General features: G+C 35.2%; 1 protein-coding gene across 1 annotated transcript; it reads left to right on the forward strand.

Moving 5' to 3' along the window:
* The first annotated feature begins 14,983 nt into the window (after positions 1–14,983).
* LOC122034307 (eukaryotic translation initiation factor 5-like) lies at positions 14,984–18,162 on the forward strand. The gene is made up of 2 exons (XM_042593503.1): positions 14,984–15,072; positions 16,207–18,162. The coding sequence occupies exon 2, from the start codon at positions 16,529–16,531 to the stop codon at positions 17,906–17,908; it is 1,380 nt and encodes a 459-aa protein (XP_042449437.1). The 5' UTR covers positions 14,984–15,072; positions 16,207–16,528; the 3' UTR covers positions 17,909–18,162.
* Positions 18,163–19,195: the final 1,033 nt, after the last annotated feature.

The raw sequence follows: 19,195 nt of genomic DNA on the forward strand, positions 1-19,195 counted from the left end.
AGTTTTAGTGTCTTCCATCTTATCTGGAAAAGCAAGGATTTTAGCAGAGATATGAGGTTGAAGGGCTATTTGTCCCTGTCCTATTTCTGCTCCTAAGAAATCAATATGAGTAGTGGCTATTGTCATTTTCTTTCGAGAAATAATCAGACCATGTTTTTCAAATAAATTAAATATAATATGAAGATGAGCATAATGTTCTTGTTTAGTCTTAGAGAAAACTAAAATATCATCTATATACACACAAGTGAAGAGAGAAAAATCTCGAAAAATGTCATCCATTTTCCTTTGGAATATTTGAGGAGCGACCTTAAGGCCAAAAGGCATAACAAGCCACTCAAAATGTCCTTCGAGACAGGAAAATGCTGTCCATTCAATGGACTCAGGATGCATTTTAACTTGCCAAAATCCTGATTTCATGTCAAATTTTGAGTACCATTTTGAGTTTTGGATTTTATTTAAGAGTTGGTCTTTGTCGGGAATTTTATAACCGTCTTCTTGACAATTATCATTTAGTCTCTTGTAATTAAATACCATTCTAGATTGGCCACGTTTTTGTTCTGATCCTTTATTAACTATAAAAGCTGGACTTCGGTGCCTAGATGTAGACCTTTGAATGGCTCCTAAAGTTAAGAGTTGGTTAATATGCATTTTGCATTCTTCAGTTTCCCAATTTGTATATTTTAAGTCTTGGGTCTTAATTGTAAGGTCTGGATTAATGATTGATAGCTTGCAGTATACTTTATCTCTGTCCCAATATTTAGTAGGATTTTCTCCAATTATTTCTAATTTTTCTAATCTAGAAATGAGAGAGTCTAAATCAGGTTTATGTGTGTTTATTAATTGAAGTAACTGTTGTGGGAGTATAAGATCATATGGGATACAGGTGTCATCAGTTATAGGGCTTGACCAGCCAAGTGGGGCTAGTTTTCCGAGTCTTGGTAGTCAGAAAAAGCTAGGGCACAGGTCTGGTTATCCGGTTGTGTCTTCTTACTAGGTTGTTTACAGGCATTTTTAGGAGAACATTGACAAGATGTGTTTTCTGAAGGTAGAAGTTCTATGTGGGATTTTGTATTTAAGGGATGGACAATAGAGGGATAGTCTGATACTATTGGAGATATTATGGGTGAGGAAAAGAAAAGAGCATAATCCTTAGTTAGAAGACAAGCTCTATCTGATGCTACCAGAAAATTTAAACCTAGGATTAAATGAATATTAGGATGTAAGAGTGGCTTAATCCATAGCTTAGGAAGTGAGAGTGGTGTGCCGTATTTACCACAGTTGTCATAAAATCTTAGATGGGTGTTAGTAACAAATTGCGTGCAAGCTAACTGTTGGCCATCAAATTGTGTACTTAGTAATGGTTGTGATGCTGTTTTTATAAAAGTTTTTGGTAAGACAGAAAGAAGTGTATTTTCATCTATGGTGGAGTTGGTAGCTCCACTATCTAAAAAGGCATGTAGGGTGAATTCATGGCCATGGATATTTACTAGACATTTGACTCTAATGTCTAAAGTTTTTCCTGTATTACATATACTAGAGGCTTTTATAAAGACTAGATCTCGATCTATTACATCTGTTGGTATAAGTTGTAAACATTTTCCTTTATCAAGGGTAACCTGAGAAGAAGAATGTGGAGGAAGATTTTCTTTTATTTGTTTATCTAGGATCTCAATTTCTGTTTCTAATTTATTAATACGTGTTTCTAATACAGAAACTCTTGTTTCTAATAAAAAATTTCTAGTTCCTCCTTTAGAGAGCTGGCTTATAGGTATCGTAATAGAGAATAGTTGTTGAAGACAAAGATTACAGGCTTGTTTTTTACATATTTTGCAGGTTCCTCTTTTGTCTAAAGAAGGATAATAACTACAAAAGAAACAAGGAATGTTATCAGTTCCTGTTTTGAGTATCCACTCATGTATGCAGTTAAGTTCTTCTGTAGTCTTATTGTTAAGTTGTTTAAACATTAGATTTGTATCTGGAAATAGAGAGTCTTCCCATAATTCATCTAGATTGTCTAATGTATCATAGGGTATGTAATTTTCAGGATATAGGTTATACTGCTGATGCGAGGGTTGCAAGAAAGAGTTTACAAGACTGTAATCAGAAGAAGGAACAACTTCTTCTATGTCATCTACAGAAACAATAGAGTAGATAGAGGATGTATCAGAAACATCTGATTGTACTTCTATTAAATCTAGATTTGTACAGGTAACTAGTTTTGCTTCTCGGGTATATAAATTCTTTTTATTTGGGCAGGCAGAGGATAAATGACCTGGTTCATTACAGGCAAAACATGTGATAGTATTGGCATATGTCTTCTTTGGTTTGAACTTCCGTACATGTTTTTCTTTATTTAAGTAAGGTTTCTTTTCTCTACTTTTTCTAAGATAATAAGTCTTTTTAGGTTTTATTGCCTTTGACCTTGTTACCAATTTTCTGGGTGTTCTTGATGAATGATTAAGTCTTGATTTAGGTTGGGTGAGGCCATATTGTTGAGGGGTATATATCTGACTACAAAATCCATATTGTTGATTTTTTAATTGCTTTTGTATATGGATATAGGTACATTTTTCTTTAAGTATGGAAATAATGTGTTGAATTCTTACTCCAATATTATCGTATTGTGGTGCTACATTCATGTCTGTCCAGGCTTTATGTATTTCCTTTTCTAAATCTCCTGGAAGTTTGCTTAAAAGTCTTTCCCTTAGTTCCGGGTTACAATAGTTACCCGAGACTGCTGTTAATGCTAGAAAGTCATTACAAAAAGGTTTAATCCAGTTCCAACTAAAGAGTTGTAATTGTTCTAAGTCTCTCATAGCTTCTCTTTGTCTTATATCTAATCCAGTATTAGCATCTCTGGCAGTAAACAACCTATGAATTGTATAGCAAAAATTGAGTATGTTATTTCCTTGTGATGCCATCCTGGCTACTTCCTCAGGATATGTAGTTTTATAGGCTTCCCATGCTGCTCTGGCAACATCACCTAGGTAATTTTCTCCTACTCTTATCATGGCTTCTCCTGTTTCTATGTCTAGTTCATGTCTAGCTTGATAATCTCTTTTAACAGAGACTATCCATTGTTCTAGATAAGTATCATAAAGTTGCGGATCATCGCATTCTCCAATATTTAACAAGACCGAATTCTTGCCAAAGTAAGTAATTTCAGGTGGTCTTCTTTTTCCTATTGTTCGTAATAAAGGATTATTATTAGTATATGGGGTAATCTTTGTTCTTGGGGGATGTCCTTCCCCATAATCCATAGTTCTCATAGAACTTTCAGGGTATCTTACTTGTAGCGGTTGTGGTCTGAAGTTACTAGTGCTACTAGATTCGGCTGGATTCATTAGATTTACTGTTGAGAAGTAATCTTGTTTTTTAGCAATTATGTTATGCTCTTCGTCGAAATATAACATCCAGTTATGCTCTAATTTATGGTGTAAAAGGTCAAAAGTTTCTAATTCTTTTAAATCTTCTTTAGTGAAATAATTGGCTATTTCAAATGGAATGTAAACATATTCATTTAGATCGTCATAAAATAAATAATTACTTTCCGTATTATTGTTTATAGGAGTGTCAAGTATGCTATATTCAATGTTCATTAAATTCATGTTAGTTTGAGTTTCTTCATTATCTTCTTCCTGTGATGTTGAAGGTTTATAATTATGAAATCTTACTATAGAGCTTCCATGTCTATCTTTATAAATAATGGATTCTGTTGGTTGTAAGGTTTGTGGTTTATTGTTTAATTCTAAATTAAGAGTCCAGTCCAATCCTGCAAGTAATGTTGATGAGAAGTCCTTAGGTTTGTGGAAATAAATGCCTTTTGTCGTAAGGGTTTCAATAACACTAGTAATTTGAACTTTAAAACTATTGTTAATATTTGTCATAGTTTTCCCTAGAAAGATTATGTCTATTTGAATATTATGTCTTTGAAAGTCTCCATACCCTCTGGCTTGTACTGAAATTTTAATATGTTCTATAAAGTCCGGGATTGTCATATTGAAGTTTGGACAGAAATAGGTAATTCCTAAATTGCTATTCATATCTACTTCAATGAGTCCAATAATTGCCTTATCATTGTCAGAAAATCTTGAGTCATAAAGGACTAAAAATACTTTAGCTCCTATACTTTTTCTAGTAAGTCCTCTTAGTCCAAATACTATTAATCCTAGATGTATGTAGTGATGTTTTCTTTGTAAAAGTGTTCTTGCCGATTCTTCTGTCATGAGTGTAAATCTTTCTTCACCTCCATCTGGTAGATGAAGTGGTTGTGTTCTGTGATGTCTATAAAGTGATGTCGAGAAGGACAATAGTCCTTGATTATATATTCTTTTGGGGTTTAAGGTATTTAATTGTTCGTTAGAAAAAGTGTCTAAATTTTGTTCTATGTCTATAAGTTCTTCTAATTGATAAGTGGCAATATTTGTTGAGGACCTTCTGGGTATTATGGATAAGTTTTTATTTGGTTGTCTTAAAGTTTGTGATAAACCAGAAAAACTTTCAGTTTGTTTCTTTGTTTGTAGATCCATTTGAAATGATATCTTGAGTCTTATAAGTAAGAAATTTATAAGTAGTAGGTTGTTGTCGGATAACTGTTTTTCCTAAAGACAATTTACTAAGGTCTTTGTTAATACTTTCAAGAGTTTCTTTTAGATTACTTGTGTGAGTATCTTTATAGATATGATTTTCTAGAGTAAGTAGTTGAGTTTCTAATACCGTAAGCCGATAATGTAAAGAAGTAAGTAGTGCTAGTATGGTGTTATTTTGTTGTACTAGTACTTGGTCGCCTTGATTTACTAGTGAGACGTTACTGTAACCAGTTTCTTTACTTTTAGCAAATTGTTGGGAAAACTCAATAGCTTCTTCGTAATGAGTGTTTCTAAATTGTAGTTTGTTCATAAATTATAGGGTCCTAAAGGGTCTTGAGGCTCTGATACCAATTTTTTTTTTTTTTTAAACAGAAATAAAGTAGATTAACAGTAAATAATAACAGAAGTATGCTCTGATACCAATTTTTTTTTTTTTTTAAACAGAAATAAAGTAGATTAACAGTAAATAATAACAGAAGTAGATTAACAGTAAACAAAAATAATTTGACAGTAAACAGTAATTGTAAAACAGTAATAGTTAATAGTAAACAGTAAACAGTAAATAGTAAATAGTTTTTTTTTTTTAAACAGAAATAAAGTAGATAGTCACAATACCGTGATGGTATGGTTAAATATATTGACTTTTTAAATTTTTACTCTTTTTTTTTTTTAAACTAAACTGCTTTCTTTTCTTGTTTGTTTTCCAGGGAGCCTCACCTGTTCAGGACCTCACCTTTCAATCAGTGCCCCGGCTTATGCGTAAGTTTTTGGGTTGCTACCCTTCTTACTTAGCCCGCACAGGTCTTATATGATTTTGGTTATTCCTGATACAGTTACTGTTCACCTATCGATTACTAAGACAAGGACTGAGGAAAAGAACCAAGACGAGAGAGACAGAAACTTAGATTATCAGTATAAAACAAGCAACAAGCATAGATCTTATTTAATAGAGAATTTTTACAGAGAGTTACATAAAATTTTTACATAAAGATAGCTTACATAGAAGACAACATATATTACATAAAAGTACCGAATTTTTACATAACTTAACAGAGAGAACTTACAAACACACTTGCGCAAACTTGAAGAACAGCGGAAGAGTATGGACAGTAGTGAGTGCAGTGGGGGAAGTGGATGCCTCAGCAAGAGAGTTTTGGGGTCTTTTTATAGGAGGAGGAGAGAGCTTTTCTTGGAGGAGAAGGAAAGCAGAGAAAGAGAGGGGCCTGGAAAGAGAAAGCTTGGCGAAGGACAAGTGGAAAGCTCTAAGAAATAGAAAGGGGGCCTGGCAAAAGAAGGGTTTAGTTGAGAGGACAGATGGCTTCTTTTTAGGTGGGTGGACATAATGGCTAGGTGGCAGAAAAAACGTCATGAATGACGTTTTTGGTAGATGTTCTCGTAGTGTTGTGTTTATGGGAGAGGACGTCATGGATGACGTTATTAAGTCTCCATTAAGTTGTCGAGATTATTGTCACTGGTAAGATCCAGAGAGGGAGTTTGTGAACTTCCGGCTAAGTCTGACTGCATACTTCTGTTGAGTGCTGCTCTATATGCTCTAGCAGAGAGAACAGAGCTGGCTAGTCTCTTCTGACAGTATCTTTCAGTTTTTCTTTTATAATGTTGAAGCAATGTCGTATGCTGTGTTTTGAAGGAGAAAGGGAGGAATCTAGTCCCCATATCTTTTGGCCAATAGATCTTCTCAGTATAAGTTTCTCCTATTAGGAAGTAATTATCTGGATCTGTCAAGCGATCCCAAGCCCAATTAGTTCCTTGTACTGATGCTCTCCAATGCTTTAATTGATCTTCAATAGTAGGAAGAGCTTCCCAATGGAGATCGGGGTCAGATGGGTAATCTTCAAGTTCTGTTTGGATACCCCCGACTTCATTGATATCTAGCTTAACCAGATGTTTGGCTGGTTCAATATTAAGGTTAAGCCATTCCGGTGGAGAGCTGTCAAAAGTACATACAACAAACGTTTCCTCTTCTTCGAGGGCCAGAGAAATAATAGTACCAAGCTTTTTAGGAAAATCTTTAACAGAATCTGGATCATGTATCCAGACTTTGTATAGTAGTCCATAGTCCATCAGAAGAAAAGGAGTAATAAGCCTTCCTTTGTATGAAATTGCTTTATACCTTTCATAGTCTAAGTTGGCTTTTCGGAAGGAATATAGCAACTGGCATGGACATCCGTATTTAGCAGAGTCTTCACAGGTTGGCCCAATTTTCTGACATTTAAGTTTTGGGCCAAATTCTGCTTCATAGGTAATAGTTAGCCCAGGAGGGGGATTTTTGTGGAAGGCCTTTAATGCTTCACATAATTCAAAAAATGTCTGTAGTGTAGATTGTTCTGCTAGGTTCCGAACATAGGAATTGATATCCTCAGGTATAGTGTTGGGCAGGCCCAATATATGGGCTGCAGATGTTCTTTGAGCAAAAGTTGTAGCAGCTTGTTCTTTTAACTGGGCCAGTGTTAGATAATTGGCCCGTTGTGGTTTCTTTTCTTCTAATGTTGTGGAAGAGGAAGGAGACCCATGAGTTCCTTCAGTAATTTGTGCATATGTAGGAGTTTCTTCTGATTGTGAGCTAGTTGGCACCATAGTTGTTGTTTTTAATAAAGTGCTAATAAAGAAATTAGCACCAAGTTGAGTCCTGGCAGCATTAAAGGCTTCTTCAAGTGAATAATACCCTTTGAAGAAAGGATGTTCTAAGCCTTGTATGGCCATATTTGTTTCCTCCCAAGTAGCATATACCCTGGAGAGCATCAGTACAAGGAACTAATTGGGCTTGGGATCGCTTGACAGATCCAGATAATTACTTCCTAATAGGAGAAACTTATACTGAGAAGATCTATTGGCCAAAAGATATGGGGACTAGATTCCTCCCTTTCTCCTTCAAAACACAGCATACGACATTGCTTCAACATTATAAAAGAAAAACTGAAAGATACTGTCAGAAGAGACTAGCCAGCTCTGTTCTCTCTGCTAGAGCATATAGAGCAGCACTCAACAGAAGTATGCAGTCAGACTTAGCCGGAAGTTCACAAACTCCCTCTCTGGATCTTACCAGTGACAATAATCTCGACAACTTAATGGAGACTTAATAACGTCATCCATGACGTCCTCTCCCATAAACACAACACTACGAGAACATCTACCAAAAACGTCATTCATGACGTTTTTTCTGCCACCTAGCCATTATGTCCACCCACCTAAAAAGAAGCCATCTGTCCTCTCAACTAAACCCTTCTTTTGCCAGGCCCCCTTTCTATTTCTTAGAGCTTTCCACTTGTCCTTCGCCAAGCTTTCTCTTTCCAGGCCCCTCTCTTTCTCTGCTTTCCTTCTCCTCCAAGAAAAGCTCTCTCCTCCTCCTATAAAAAGACCCCAAAACTCTCTTGCTGAGGCATCCACTTCCCCCACTGCACTCACTACTGTCTATACTCTTCCGCTGTTCTTCAAGTTTGCGCAAGTGTGTTTGTAAGTTCTCTCTGTTAAGTTATGTAAAAATTCGGTACTTTTATGTAATATATGTTGTCTTCTATGTAAGCTATCTTTATGTAAAAATTTTATGTAACTCTCTGTAAAAATTCTCTATTAAATAAGATCTATGCTTGTTGCTTGTTTTATACTGATAATCTAAGTTTCTGTCTCTCTCGTCTTGGTTCTTTTCCTCAGTCCTTGTCTTAGTAATCGATAGGTGAACAGTAACTGTATCAGGAATAACCAAAATCATATAAGACCTGTGCGGGCTAAGTAAGAAGGGTAGCAACCCAAAAACTTACGCATAAGCCGGGGCACTGATTGAAAGGTGAGGTCCTGAACAGGTGAGGCTCCCTGGAAAACAAACAAGAAAAGAAAGCAGTTTAGTAAAAAAAAAGAGTAAAAATTTAAAAAGTCAATATATTTAACCATACCATCACGGTATTGTGACTATCTACTTTATTTCTGTTTAAAAACTATTTACTATTTTTCTTTTACTATTTACTATTAACTATTACTGTTTTACAATTACTGTTTACTGTCAAATTATTTTTGTTTACTGTTAATCTACTTCTGTTATTATTTACTGTTAATCTACTTTATTTCTGTTTAAAAAAAAAAAAAAAATTGGTATCAGAGCATACTTCTGTTATTATTTACTGTTAATCTACTTTATTTCTGTTTAAAAAAAAAAAAAATTGGTATCAGAGCCTCAAGACCCTTTAGGACCCTATAATTTATGAACAAACTACAATTTAGAAACACTCATTACGAAGAAGCTATTGAGTTTTCCCAACAATTTGCTAAAAGTAAAGAAACTGGTTACAGTAACGTCTCACTAGTAAATCAAGGCGACCAAGTACTAGTACAACAAAATAACACCATACTAGCACTACTTACTTCTTTACATTATCGGCTTACGGTATTAGAAACTCAACTACTTACTCTAGAAAATCATATCTATAAAGATACTCACACAAGTAATCTAAAAGAAACTCTTGAAAGTATTAACAAAGACCTTAGTAAATTGTCTTTAGGAAAAACAGTTATCCGACAACAACCTACTACTTATAAATTTCTTACTTATAAGACTCAAGATATCATTTCAAATGGATCTACAAACAAAGAAACAAACTGAAAGTTTTTCTGGTTTATCACAAACTTTAAGACAACCAAATAAAAACTTATCCATAATACCCAGAAGGTCCTCAACAAATATTGCCACTTATCAATTAGAAGAACTTATAGACATAGAACAAAATTTAGACACTTTTCTAACGAACAATTAAATACCTTAAACCCCAAAAGAATATATAATCAAGGACTATTGTCCTTCTCGACATCACTTTATAGACATCACAGAACACAACCACTTCATCTACCAGATGGAGGTGAAGAAAGATTTACACTCATGACAGAAGAATCGGCAAGAACACTTTTACAAAGAAAACATCACTACATACATCTAGGATTAATAGTATTTGGACTAAGAGGACTTACTAGAAAAAGTATAGGAGCTAAAGTATTTTTAGTCCTTTATGACTCAAGATTTTCTGACAATGATAAGGCAATTATTGGACTCATTAAAGTAGATATGAATAGCAATTTAGGAATTACCTATTTCTGTCCAAACTTCAATATGACAATCCCAGACTTTATAGAACATATTAAAATTTCAGTACAAGCCCGAGGGTATGGAGACTTTCAAAGACATAATATTCAAATAGACATAATCTTTCTAGGGAAAACTATGACAAATATTAACAATAGTTTTAAAGTTCAAATTACTAGTGTTATTGAAACCCTTACGACAAAAGACATTTATTTCCACAAACCTAAGGACTTCTCATCAACATTACTTGCAGGATTGGATTGGACTCTTAATTTAGAATTAAACAATAAACCACAAACCTTACAACCAACGTAATCCTTTATTTATAAAGATAGACATGGAAGCTCTATAGTAAGATTTCATAATTATAAACCTTCAACATCACAGGAAGAAGATAATGAAGAAACTCAAACTAACATGAATTTAATGAACATTGAATATAGCATACTTGACACTCCTATAAACAATAATACGGAAAGTAATTATTTATTTTATGACGATCTAAATGAATATGTTTACATTCCATTTGAAATAGCCAATTATTTCACTAAAGAAGATTTAAAAGAATTAGAAACTTTTGACCTTTTACACCATAAATTAGAGCATAACTGGATGTTATATTTCGACGAAGAGCATAACATAATTGCTAAAAAACAAGATTACTTCTCAACAGTAAATCTAATGAATCCAGCCGAATCTAGTAGCACTAGTAACTTCAGACCACAACCGCTACAAGTAAGATACCCTGAAAGTTCTATGAGAACTATGGATTATGGGGAAGGACATCCCCCAAGAACAAAGATTACCCCATATACTAATAATAATCCTTTATTATGAACAATAGGAAAAAGAAGACCACCTGAAATTACTTACTTTGGCAAGAATTCGGTCTTGTTAAATATTGGAGAATGCGATGATCCGCAACTTTATGATACTTATCTAGAACAATGGATAGTCTCTGTTAAAAGAGATTATCAAGCTAGACATGAACTAGACATAGAAACAGGAGAAGCCATGATAAGAGTAGGAGAAAATTACCTAGGTGATGTTGCCAGAGCAGCATGGGAAGCCTATAAAACTACATATCCTGAGGAAGTAGCCAGGATGGCATCACAAGGAAATAACATACTCAATTTTTGCTATACAATTCATAGGTTGTTTACTGCCAGAGATGCTAATACTGGATTAGATATAAGACAAAGAGAAGCTATGAGAGACTTAGAACAATTACAACTCTTTAGTTGGAACTGGATTAAACCTTTTTGTAATGACTTTCTAGCATTAACAGCAGTCTCGGGTAACTATTGTAACCCGAAACTAGGGGAAAGACTTTTTAGTAAACTTCCGGGAGATTTAGGAAAGGAAATACATAAAGCCCGGATAGACATGAATGTAGCACCACAATACGATAATATTGGAGTAAGAATTCAACACATTATTTCCATACTTAAAGAAAAATGTACCTATATCCATATACAAAAGCAATTAAAAAATCAACAATATGGATTTTGTAGTCAGATATATACCCCTCAACAATATGGCCTCACCCAACCTAAATCAAGACTAAATCATTCATCAAGAACACCCAGAAAATTGGTAACAAGGTCAAAGGCAATAAAACCTAAAAAGACTTATTATCTTAGAAAAAGTAGAGAAAAGAAACCTTACTTAAATAAAGAAAAACATGTACGGAAGTTCAAACCAAAGAAGACATATGCCAATACTATCACATGTTTTGCCTGTAATGAACCAGGTCATTTATCCTCTGCCTGCCCAAATAAAAAGAATTTATATACCCGAGAAGCAAAACTAGTTACCTGTACAAATCTAGATTTAATAGAAGTACAATCAGATGTTTCTGATACATCCTCTATCTACTCTATTGTTTCTGTAGATGACATAGAAGAAGTTGTTCCTTCTTCTGATTACAGTCTTGTAAACTCTTTCTTGCAACCCTCGCATCAGCAGTATAACCTATATCCTGAAAATTACATACCCTATGATACATTAGACAATCTAGATGAATTATGGGAAGACTCTCTATTTCCAGATACAAATCTAATGTTTAAACAACTTAACAATAAGACTACAGAAGAACTTAACTGCATACATGAGTGGATACTCAAAACAGGAACTGATAACATTCCTTGTTTCTTTTGTAGTTATTATCCTTCTTTAGACAAAAGAGGAACCTGCAAAATATGTAAAAAACAAGCCTGTAATCTTTGTCTTCAACAACTATTCTCTATTACGATACCTATAAGCCAGCTCTCTAAAGGAGGAACTAGAAATTTTTTATTAGAAACAAGAGTTTCTGTATTAGAAACACGTATTAATAAATTAGAAACAGAAATTGAGATCCTAGATAAACAAATAAAAGAAAATCTTCCTCCACATTCTTCTTCTCAGGTTACCCTTGATAAAGGAAAAGGTTTACAACTTATACCAACAGATGTAATAGATCGAGATCTAGTCTTTATAAAAGCCTCTAGTATATGTAATACAGGAAAAACTTTAGACATTAGAGTCAAATGTCTAGTAAATATCCATGGCCATGAATTCACCCTACATGCCTTTTTAGATAGTGGAGCTACCAACTCCACCATAGATGAAAATACACTTCTTTCTGTCTTACCAAAAACTTTTATAAAAACAGCATCACAACCATTACTAAGTACACAATTTGATGGCCAACAGTTAGCTTGCACGCAATTTGTTACTAACACCCATCTAAGATTTTATGACAACTGTGGTAAATACGGCACACCACTCTCACTTCCTAAGCTATGGATTAAGCCACTCTTACATCCTAATATTCATTTAATCCTAGGTTTAAATTTTCTGGTAGCATCAGATAGAGCTTGTCTTCTAACTAAGGATTATGCTCTTTTCTTTTCCTCACCCATAATATCTCCAATAGTATCAGACTATCCCTCTATTGTCCATCCCTTAAATACAAAATCCCACATAGAACTTCTACCTTCAGAAAACACATCTTGTCAATGTTCTCCTAAAAATGCCTGTAAACAACCTAGTAAGAAGACACAACCGGATAACCAGACCTGTGCCCTAGCTTTTTCTGACTACCAAGACTCGGAAAACTAGCCCCACTTGGCTGGTCAAGCCCTATAACTGATGACACCTGTATCCCATATGATCTTATACTCCCACAACAGTTACTTCAATTAATAAACACACATAAACCTGATTTAGACTCTCTCATTTCTAGATTAGAAAAATTAGAAATAATTGGAGAAAATCCTACTAAATATTGGGACAGAGATAAAGTATACTGCAAGCTATCAATCATTAATCCAGACCTTACAATTAAGACCCAAGACTTAAAATATACAAATTGGGAAACTGAAGAATGCAAAATGCATATTAACCAACTCTTAACTTTAGGAGCCATTCAAAGGTCTACATCTAGGCACCGAAGTCCAGCTTTTATAGTTAATAAAGGATCAGAACAAAAACGTGGCCAATCTAGAATGGTATTTAATTACAAGAGACTAAATGATAATTGTCAAGAAGACGGTTATAAAATTCCCGACAAAGACCAACTCTTAAATAAAATCCAAAACTCAAAATGGTACTCAAAATTTGACATGAAATCAGGATTTTGGCAAGTTAAAATGCATCCTGAGTCCATTGAATGGACAGCATTTTCCTGTCCCGAAGGACATTTTGAGTGGCTTGTTATGCCTTTTGGCCTTAAGGTCGCTCCTCAAATATTCCAAAGGAAAATGGATGACATTTTTCGAGATTTTTCTCTTTTCACTTGTGTGTATATAGATGATATTTTAGTTTTCTCTAAGACTAAACAAGAACATTATGCTCATCTTCATATTATATTTAATTTATTTGAGAAACATGGTCTGATTATTTCTCGAAAGAAAATGACAATAGCCACTACTCATATTGATTTCTTAGGAGCAGAAATAGGACAGGGACAAATAGCCCTTCAACCTCATATCTCTGCTAAAATCCTTGCTTTTCCAGATAAGATGGAAGACACTAAAACTCTAAGAGCCTTTTTAGGACTCCTAAATTATGCTAGACCTTATTTAAAAAATATAGGAAAAATCAGCGGCCCCTTATACAACAAAACCTCCTTAACAGGACAAAAACACTTTAATCAACAAGATATAGCACTTGTAAAACAGATTAAACAATTAGTAAAAACAATTCCCATGTTAACACTACCACTTGATGCTGACTACTTAGTCATTGAAACAGATGGATGTGAAACAGGATGGGGAGGAATTTTATTTAGAAAAACATCCAAGTATGATCCTAAAACTACAGAAACCTTATGCAGATATGCCTCTGGAAAATTTCAAGAAAAAGGACATCTTACCTCGTTAGATTTTGAAATATTAGCAGTTATTTATTGTCTAGAAGCCTTCAGATTATTCATTTGTAATAAGCAAGAAATTACCATTCGAACCGACTGCGAAGCTATAGTCAAGTATAGCCAACAAACTAAAGGATTAAGAAAAGGATTAAGTACTAAGAGATGGCTAAAATTCACAGATAATATTATTAATAAAGGTTTACGTATTCACTGGGAACATATAAAAGGAATTAACAATTCTTTAGCTGATACTTTATCTCGTTTACTCCACTAACAATTTTTGTTTAGGTAATGGATCGGCCAAGGAAAGTTCGCACATCGTTTGCTACTGAAACATTAAGATTTGGAACACAAGAACTACAACAGTTTACACAGCAAGAAGATCAGTTTCGCTCTTTATTCAGAGACAAACTAGATCATATTCAACACTGTTTGATAGATAACATTTGGCACATTCCTACCATCCCTGGTAGCTCCGGACACAAGATAGCAGTTATAAATACTTTAACAAACTACTTTCTAACAACCATACAAAAGCCTACTTTCATAATTTAATAATTTAATCTAACGCTCCATATTATTTTAAAATGTATCATTTCTTCCCATAAAGAAGTTCACTCTTTAAGCAATGAATGATATCAAAAGCACTCAAAGAATTTATACATGACTTTGACCATTCATCTTCATTGACTTTTGGTTTTTCGTCTGTTGCTTATAAAGTTAGGTATCATCTAGAACTCTTTGATCTTAAAAATTTATAATTTTCAGGCAGATACAAGAGAAGAGAAGATCTCCAAATCAAAGTTCCATTAATTAAAACATTGATTTTTTAAAAAACAAAATATTATTGCAATATGGCATATTATGGGCCGTGTGATGGGCCGGATTCAGTTATCCATGCGAAACAATCGCCGACGCCTTAACAAACCTAATGCGCCAGCTAAGAGGTCTCCCTTCCTCCCTATAAATACGCACCGCTCTGTCTGTTCGCAACATCTCGAGGCGATTCATCGCGATCGACTCCATCGATCGAATCCGAGGTGAACGAAATTCCTTTTTATTTGTCTTCTATTTCGATTAGAATCTGGTTTCTTGATCTGGAACTCCTTTTCCTTTTCTCTTTTCATTGAGCTTTTGTGTTTTGGGCTGACATTGGATCATCGAATGATGTATCTGGTGATTTAGATTCTTTTTATGATTTGGATCAGATTTATTCTCTTTATGATTGTTATGATTTTGATGGACAGTAGATGCGAGATAGTATTCAGGTTTTAGGATCTGCAGGATGAAAATTTATCCCTGTTATAATTTATTTGAAAAGCGAAATATTTGTTATGCGGTATATTTCATGTACCTCGTCTATATCCATGATATTTGTGCAATAGGTAAAGTATAGATTTATGTTTGAGATTGATTCTGCGTCTGCACAGTACTTTTCGCCCTGTAGATTTGGTTTTCTTACTCATTTTAATGGGAACGTATGATAATAAATAAATTTATTCAAATTGTTTATCAACTATGGGTCTATTAATTGCATTTGTCACAATTTTCTCATACTTTTATCGGGCATGGACTTGGAGTTAGTTTGATACCAAAACCGTGTCTTATTAAACTCTAGTAAGAAATTTGACACTACTAGTAAATTAGATATCAAATTGAAGGCGAATTGTTGAGTTGAGTGAGAAGATGGCCGGATTAGTTGTTTGCTACCATCTGAGGGATATTGTGGGATGCTACGATCATGTGAAATTGGGATCTTGTGACAGATAGAAGGAAACAAATTTCCTGATTGGTTGGTAGAATGGAGAGTTTTTTTTTTCCTTCACTATGTACAACTGGTGTAATTGAAGAATCAACTTTTTAATTGGAGTTATTGATGAGATTGTACTATTCCAGATTAACAGGACCAAACTTTGGTGTGTTTTTGTAGCTGCAATTCTCACCATTGTATCTTCAAATCTGTAAATGTTATATTCTTGTTCTTCTCAACATGTGATTTCTTTACATCATGCTCAAAATAGTTGGGAATCAGTTGAGATTTTTATACTCCTTTTGGCATCATGCTATCTTTTTTGCTCATATATCTAGTTGCACCATTCATTGTTGTTTATTTCTTTCAGTGAATTAAAAAAAAATTTAGTTCCTCCTGATGATTCTTTCTTTTTGTATCTTAGGAAGTAGATTTCTCACTACTTACTAAACCTGAGATTGCAAAGTTGATCTTTTATGTCTGAGCAAGCCTCTCACTTTTTGGGACCATTTGGATTGCTTGGAGAATATTTTCTGGCTACTAGTCTCTCTTTGTGGAGTTTTGACTGCATGCATTTCGGGCCACATCACCAGCCAGCAACTCGTGGTTGCTATTTCATACAATCGCATTTTTGCACAGAAAATAATTTTTCTGTTTGTGAAAGAAGGGACTTTGTTGTTGCTTCTGGTTCCTGAGACCTTTGGTACACCCAACTTTGTTGGAACTGAATAATCAGTTGAGTGAAGATGGCTCTGCAGAATATTGGTGCAGCAAACAGTGATGATGCCTTTTATAGGTATAAGATGCCTAAGATGATAACTAAAATTGAAGGCAGAGGCAATGGCATCAAGACAAACATTGTAAACATGGTTGATATTGCTAAAGCATTAGCAAGGCCTGCTTCTTACACAACCAAATATTTTGGATGCGAGTTGGGTGCTCAGTCTAAATTTGATGAGAAGACAGGTGTTTCTTTGGTTAATGGTGCTCATGATACTTCCAAGCTTGCTGGCCTGCTTGAAAATTTCATTAAGAAGTATGTACAATGCTACGGGTGCAGCAACCCTGAGACTGAGATTATCATCACCAAGACACAAATGCTAACTCTTAAATGTGCAGCATGTGGATATGTGTCCGACGTTGATATGAGGGACAAGCTAACCACTTTCATACTGAAGAACCCACCAGAGCAGAAGAAAGGGTCAAAAGATAAGAAGGCAATGAGGAGGGCAGAAAAGGAGAGGTTGAAGGAAGGCGAAGCAGCTGATGACGAGCAGAAGAAGCTCAAGAAGGAATCAAGGAAGAAACTAACTACCATATCTACCAAAGATGGGGCATCCTCAAAGACTGCTGTTTCCAAGAAGAAATCTGGTTCTGATGGGGATGGCTCAGCTTCTCCAGTTGAAAGACAACATGATACGATTCACAATCATGATGATGATGATGATGTAGAGTGGCAGACTGATACTTCGCTGGCAGCAGCCCAACAGCGCATCCAGGAGCAGCTTAATTCTGTGACTGCTGAGATGGTAATGCTTTCCACCAATGAAGAGCTTGTTGAGGAACAGAAACTAGAGAAGGCAAAGAAGGGGCATACTGATGGTAATGCCAATGGCAACACAATGCACAGTGAAAGTAATGGTGCTCAGGCCAACAGCTTTGGCATCAATGTTGCAGAAATTAAAGTTCGTCTGAAAAATGGGATAACTCCTAACCAGCTTCAGACTTTTTTGGGCTCTCTCAAGGAATCTCCTCAGGAAGTGATGACTGCAGTTTTTGAAGCGCTCTTTGATGGAGCAGGGAAAGGCTTTTCCAAGGAGGTTGGGAAGAAGAAGAAGTACATTGCTGCTACTGTGGAAGACGAAGCGGCCCAGCTGCTTCTGCTCCGTGCGGTGGAAGCCTTTTGTGGCAAGTGTAGTCCAGATGCTGTTAAGGAAGTTGCTCTAGTTGTGAAGGTACTTTATGATGACGACATACTTGAAGAAGATACTATAATCAAGTGGTATAGGGAAGGCAACTCAGGAGGCAAGAATTCTATAGTGTTCAAGAACGTGAAACCCTTCGTGGAGTGGCTTCAGAGTGCAGAGTCAGAGGAAGAGGAAGAGGAAGAGGAAGAGGAAGAATGATGTTGTTGTTGCTATGTCCCTGAATAATCTCTGTGTAGGTAGTTCAATCTGCTTGTCATTTGCGTCTGTGTCTGTTTTGTGATGAAAATGTCTGTCTGTTTTGTGATGAAAATGTCTGTCTGTTTTGTGATGAAAATGTTTTGTCGTGAATTTGAACGATGTTGAAGTACTGTCTACGTACCTACATAATTTGGTTTAAGTTTGGTTTCTGTTTTGGTTTGGTATGAATAATCAATCTCTCTTGAGCACTGCAAGTCCTATGTCTTTTATGTGTACTAACTTTGAACATCAACTTGGGATTGTTGTCCGAGATGTTAGTTTTGCATTGAAATTACTATATTGTGCAGGAGATCTAAGAAATATGGTTTGTCGCCCGGGTACGCACACCTCTTCTTGCTTAATCCATCCACGGTTAGACATTATATCTTAATCCATCCACAGTTAGACGTTATATCTTGTAAAAGATGATTTGCTCGTCTTAGCGCTCTTGTAGACACTGCATTTTCATGTACTTGAAGAGAGTGGCATATTATGTTGTAATCCTTCTTGACCTACTACGTAAACTTCCATGTACCTCTACTAGCATATTTATTGTATATATTTTAACTATATGAAACTTAAATTATTAAATTGCCAAATCCTTATAAGCTCACGGGTCATCCAAATTGATAAATGGTGACATGTTTACCACATAAAGTTGCGAAATCAAACCACAAGGCTGTCAAGGTGTAAATCCCTGGACCTTGTGCACCTCACCCCACCACCATTTGCCCGACCTTGTGCACCTCACCCCACCATCATTTGCCCACTCGGTTGTCATGATTTATCTCCTTCTTGATGGCTTAGGGTCAGGGCCGTTGGGGGCGAGCGATTTCGCCTTTTGTCATATGGTGTTGGCTATGAATAGGCCTCTTGAATGCACTATTGCAAAGGAACTCAAGTTGTTTTAAAAATCACAAATAGGCCCTTGGATGCTCTTGAAAAAGAAACCCAAGTCTGTTAAAAAAAGAGGCCTAGGAATACTCTTTTGCAAAGAAACTCAGGTATTTTTTGCAATCGCAAATAGGCCAATAGTTTCCTTAATATTTGATATTTTTTGGAGGATTTTAAATTTGAAACAAAAAAGTATTTTAACAAATTCTAGGACCAATATAGTACAATAATATTAATTCGAAATAAAATAGTAGGCGACTAGTAAAGTTGAATGATTCTTCTCTCGATTTATATGAAATTCATTTTTTGAAAGGTTAAATGTCCTCCCATCTAAAAGGTTGCTCGATAATATAA

Source organism: Zingiber officinale, chromosome 11B, assembly GCF_018446385.1.
Source record: "Zingiber officinale cultivar Zhangliang chromosome 11B, Zo_v1.1, whole genome shotgun sequence".
In the NCBI taxonomy this organism is placed as follows: Eukaryota; Viridiplantae; Streptophyta; class Magnoliopsida; order Zingiberales; family Zingiberaceae; genus Zingiber; species Zingiber officinale.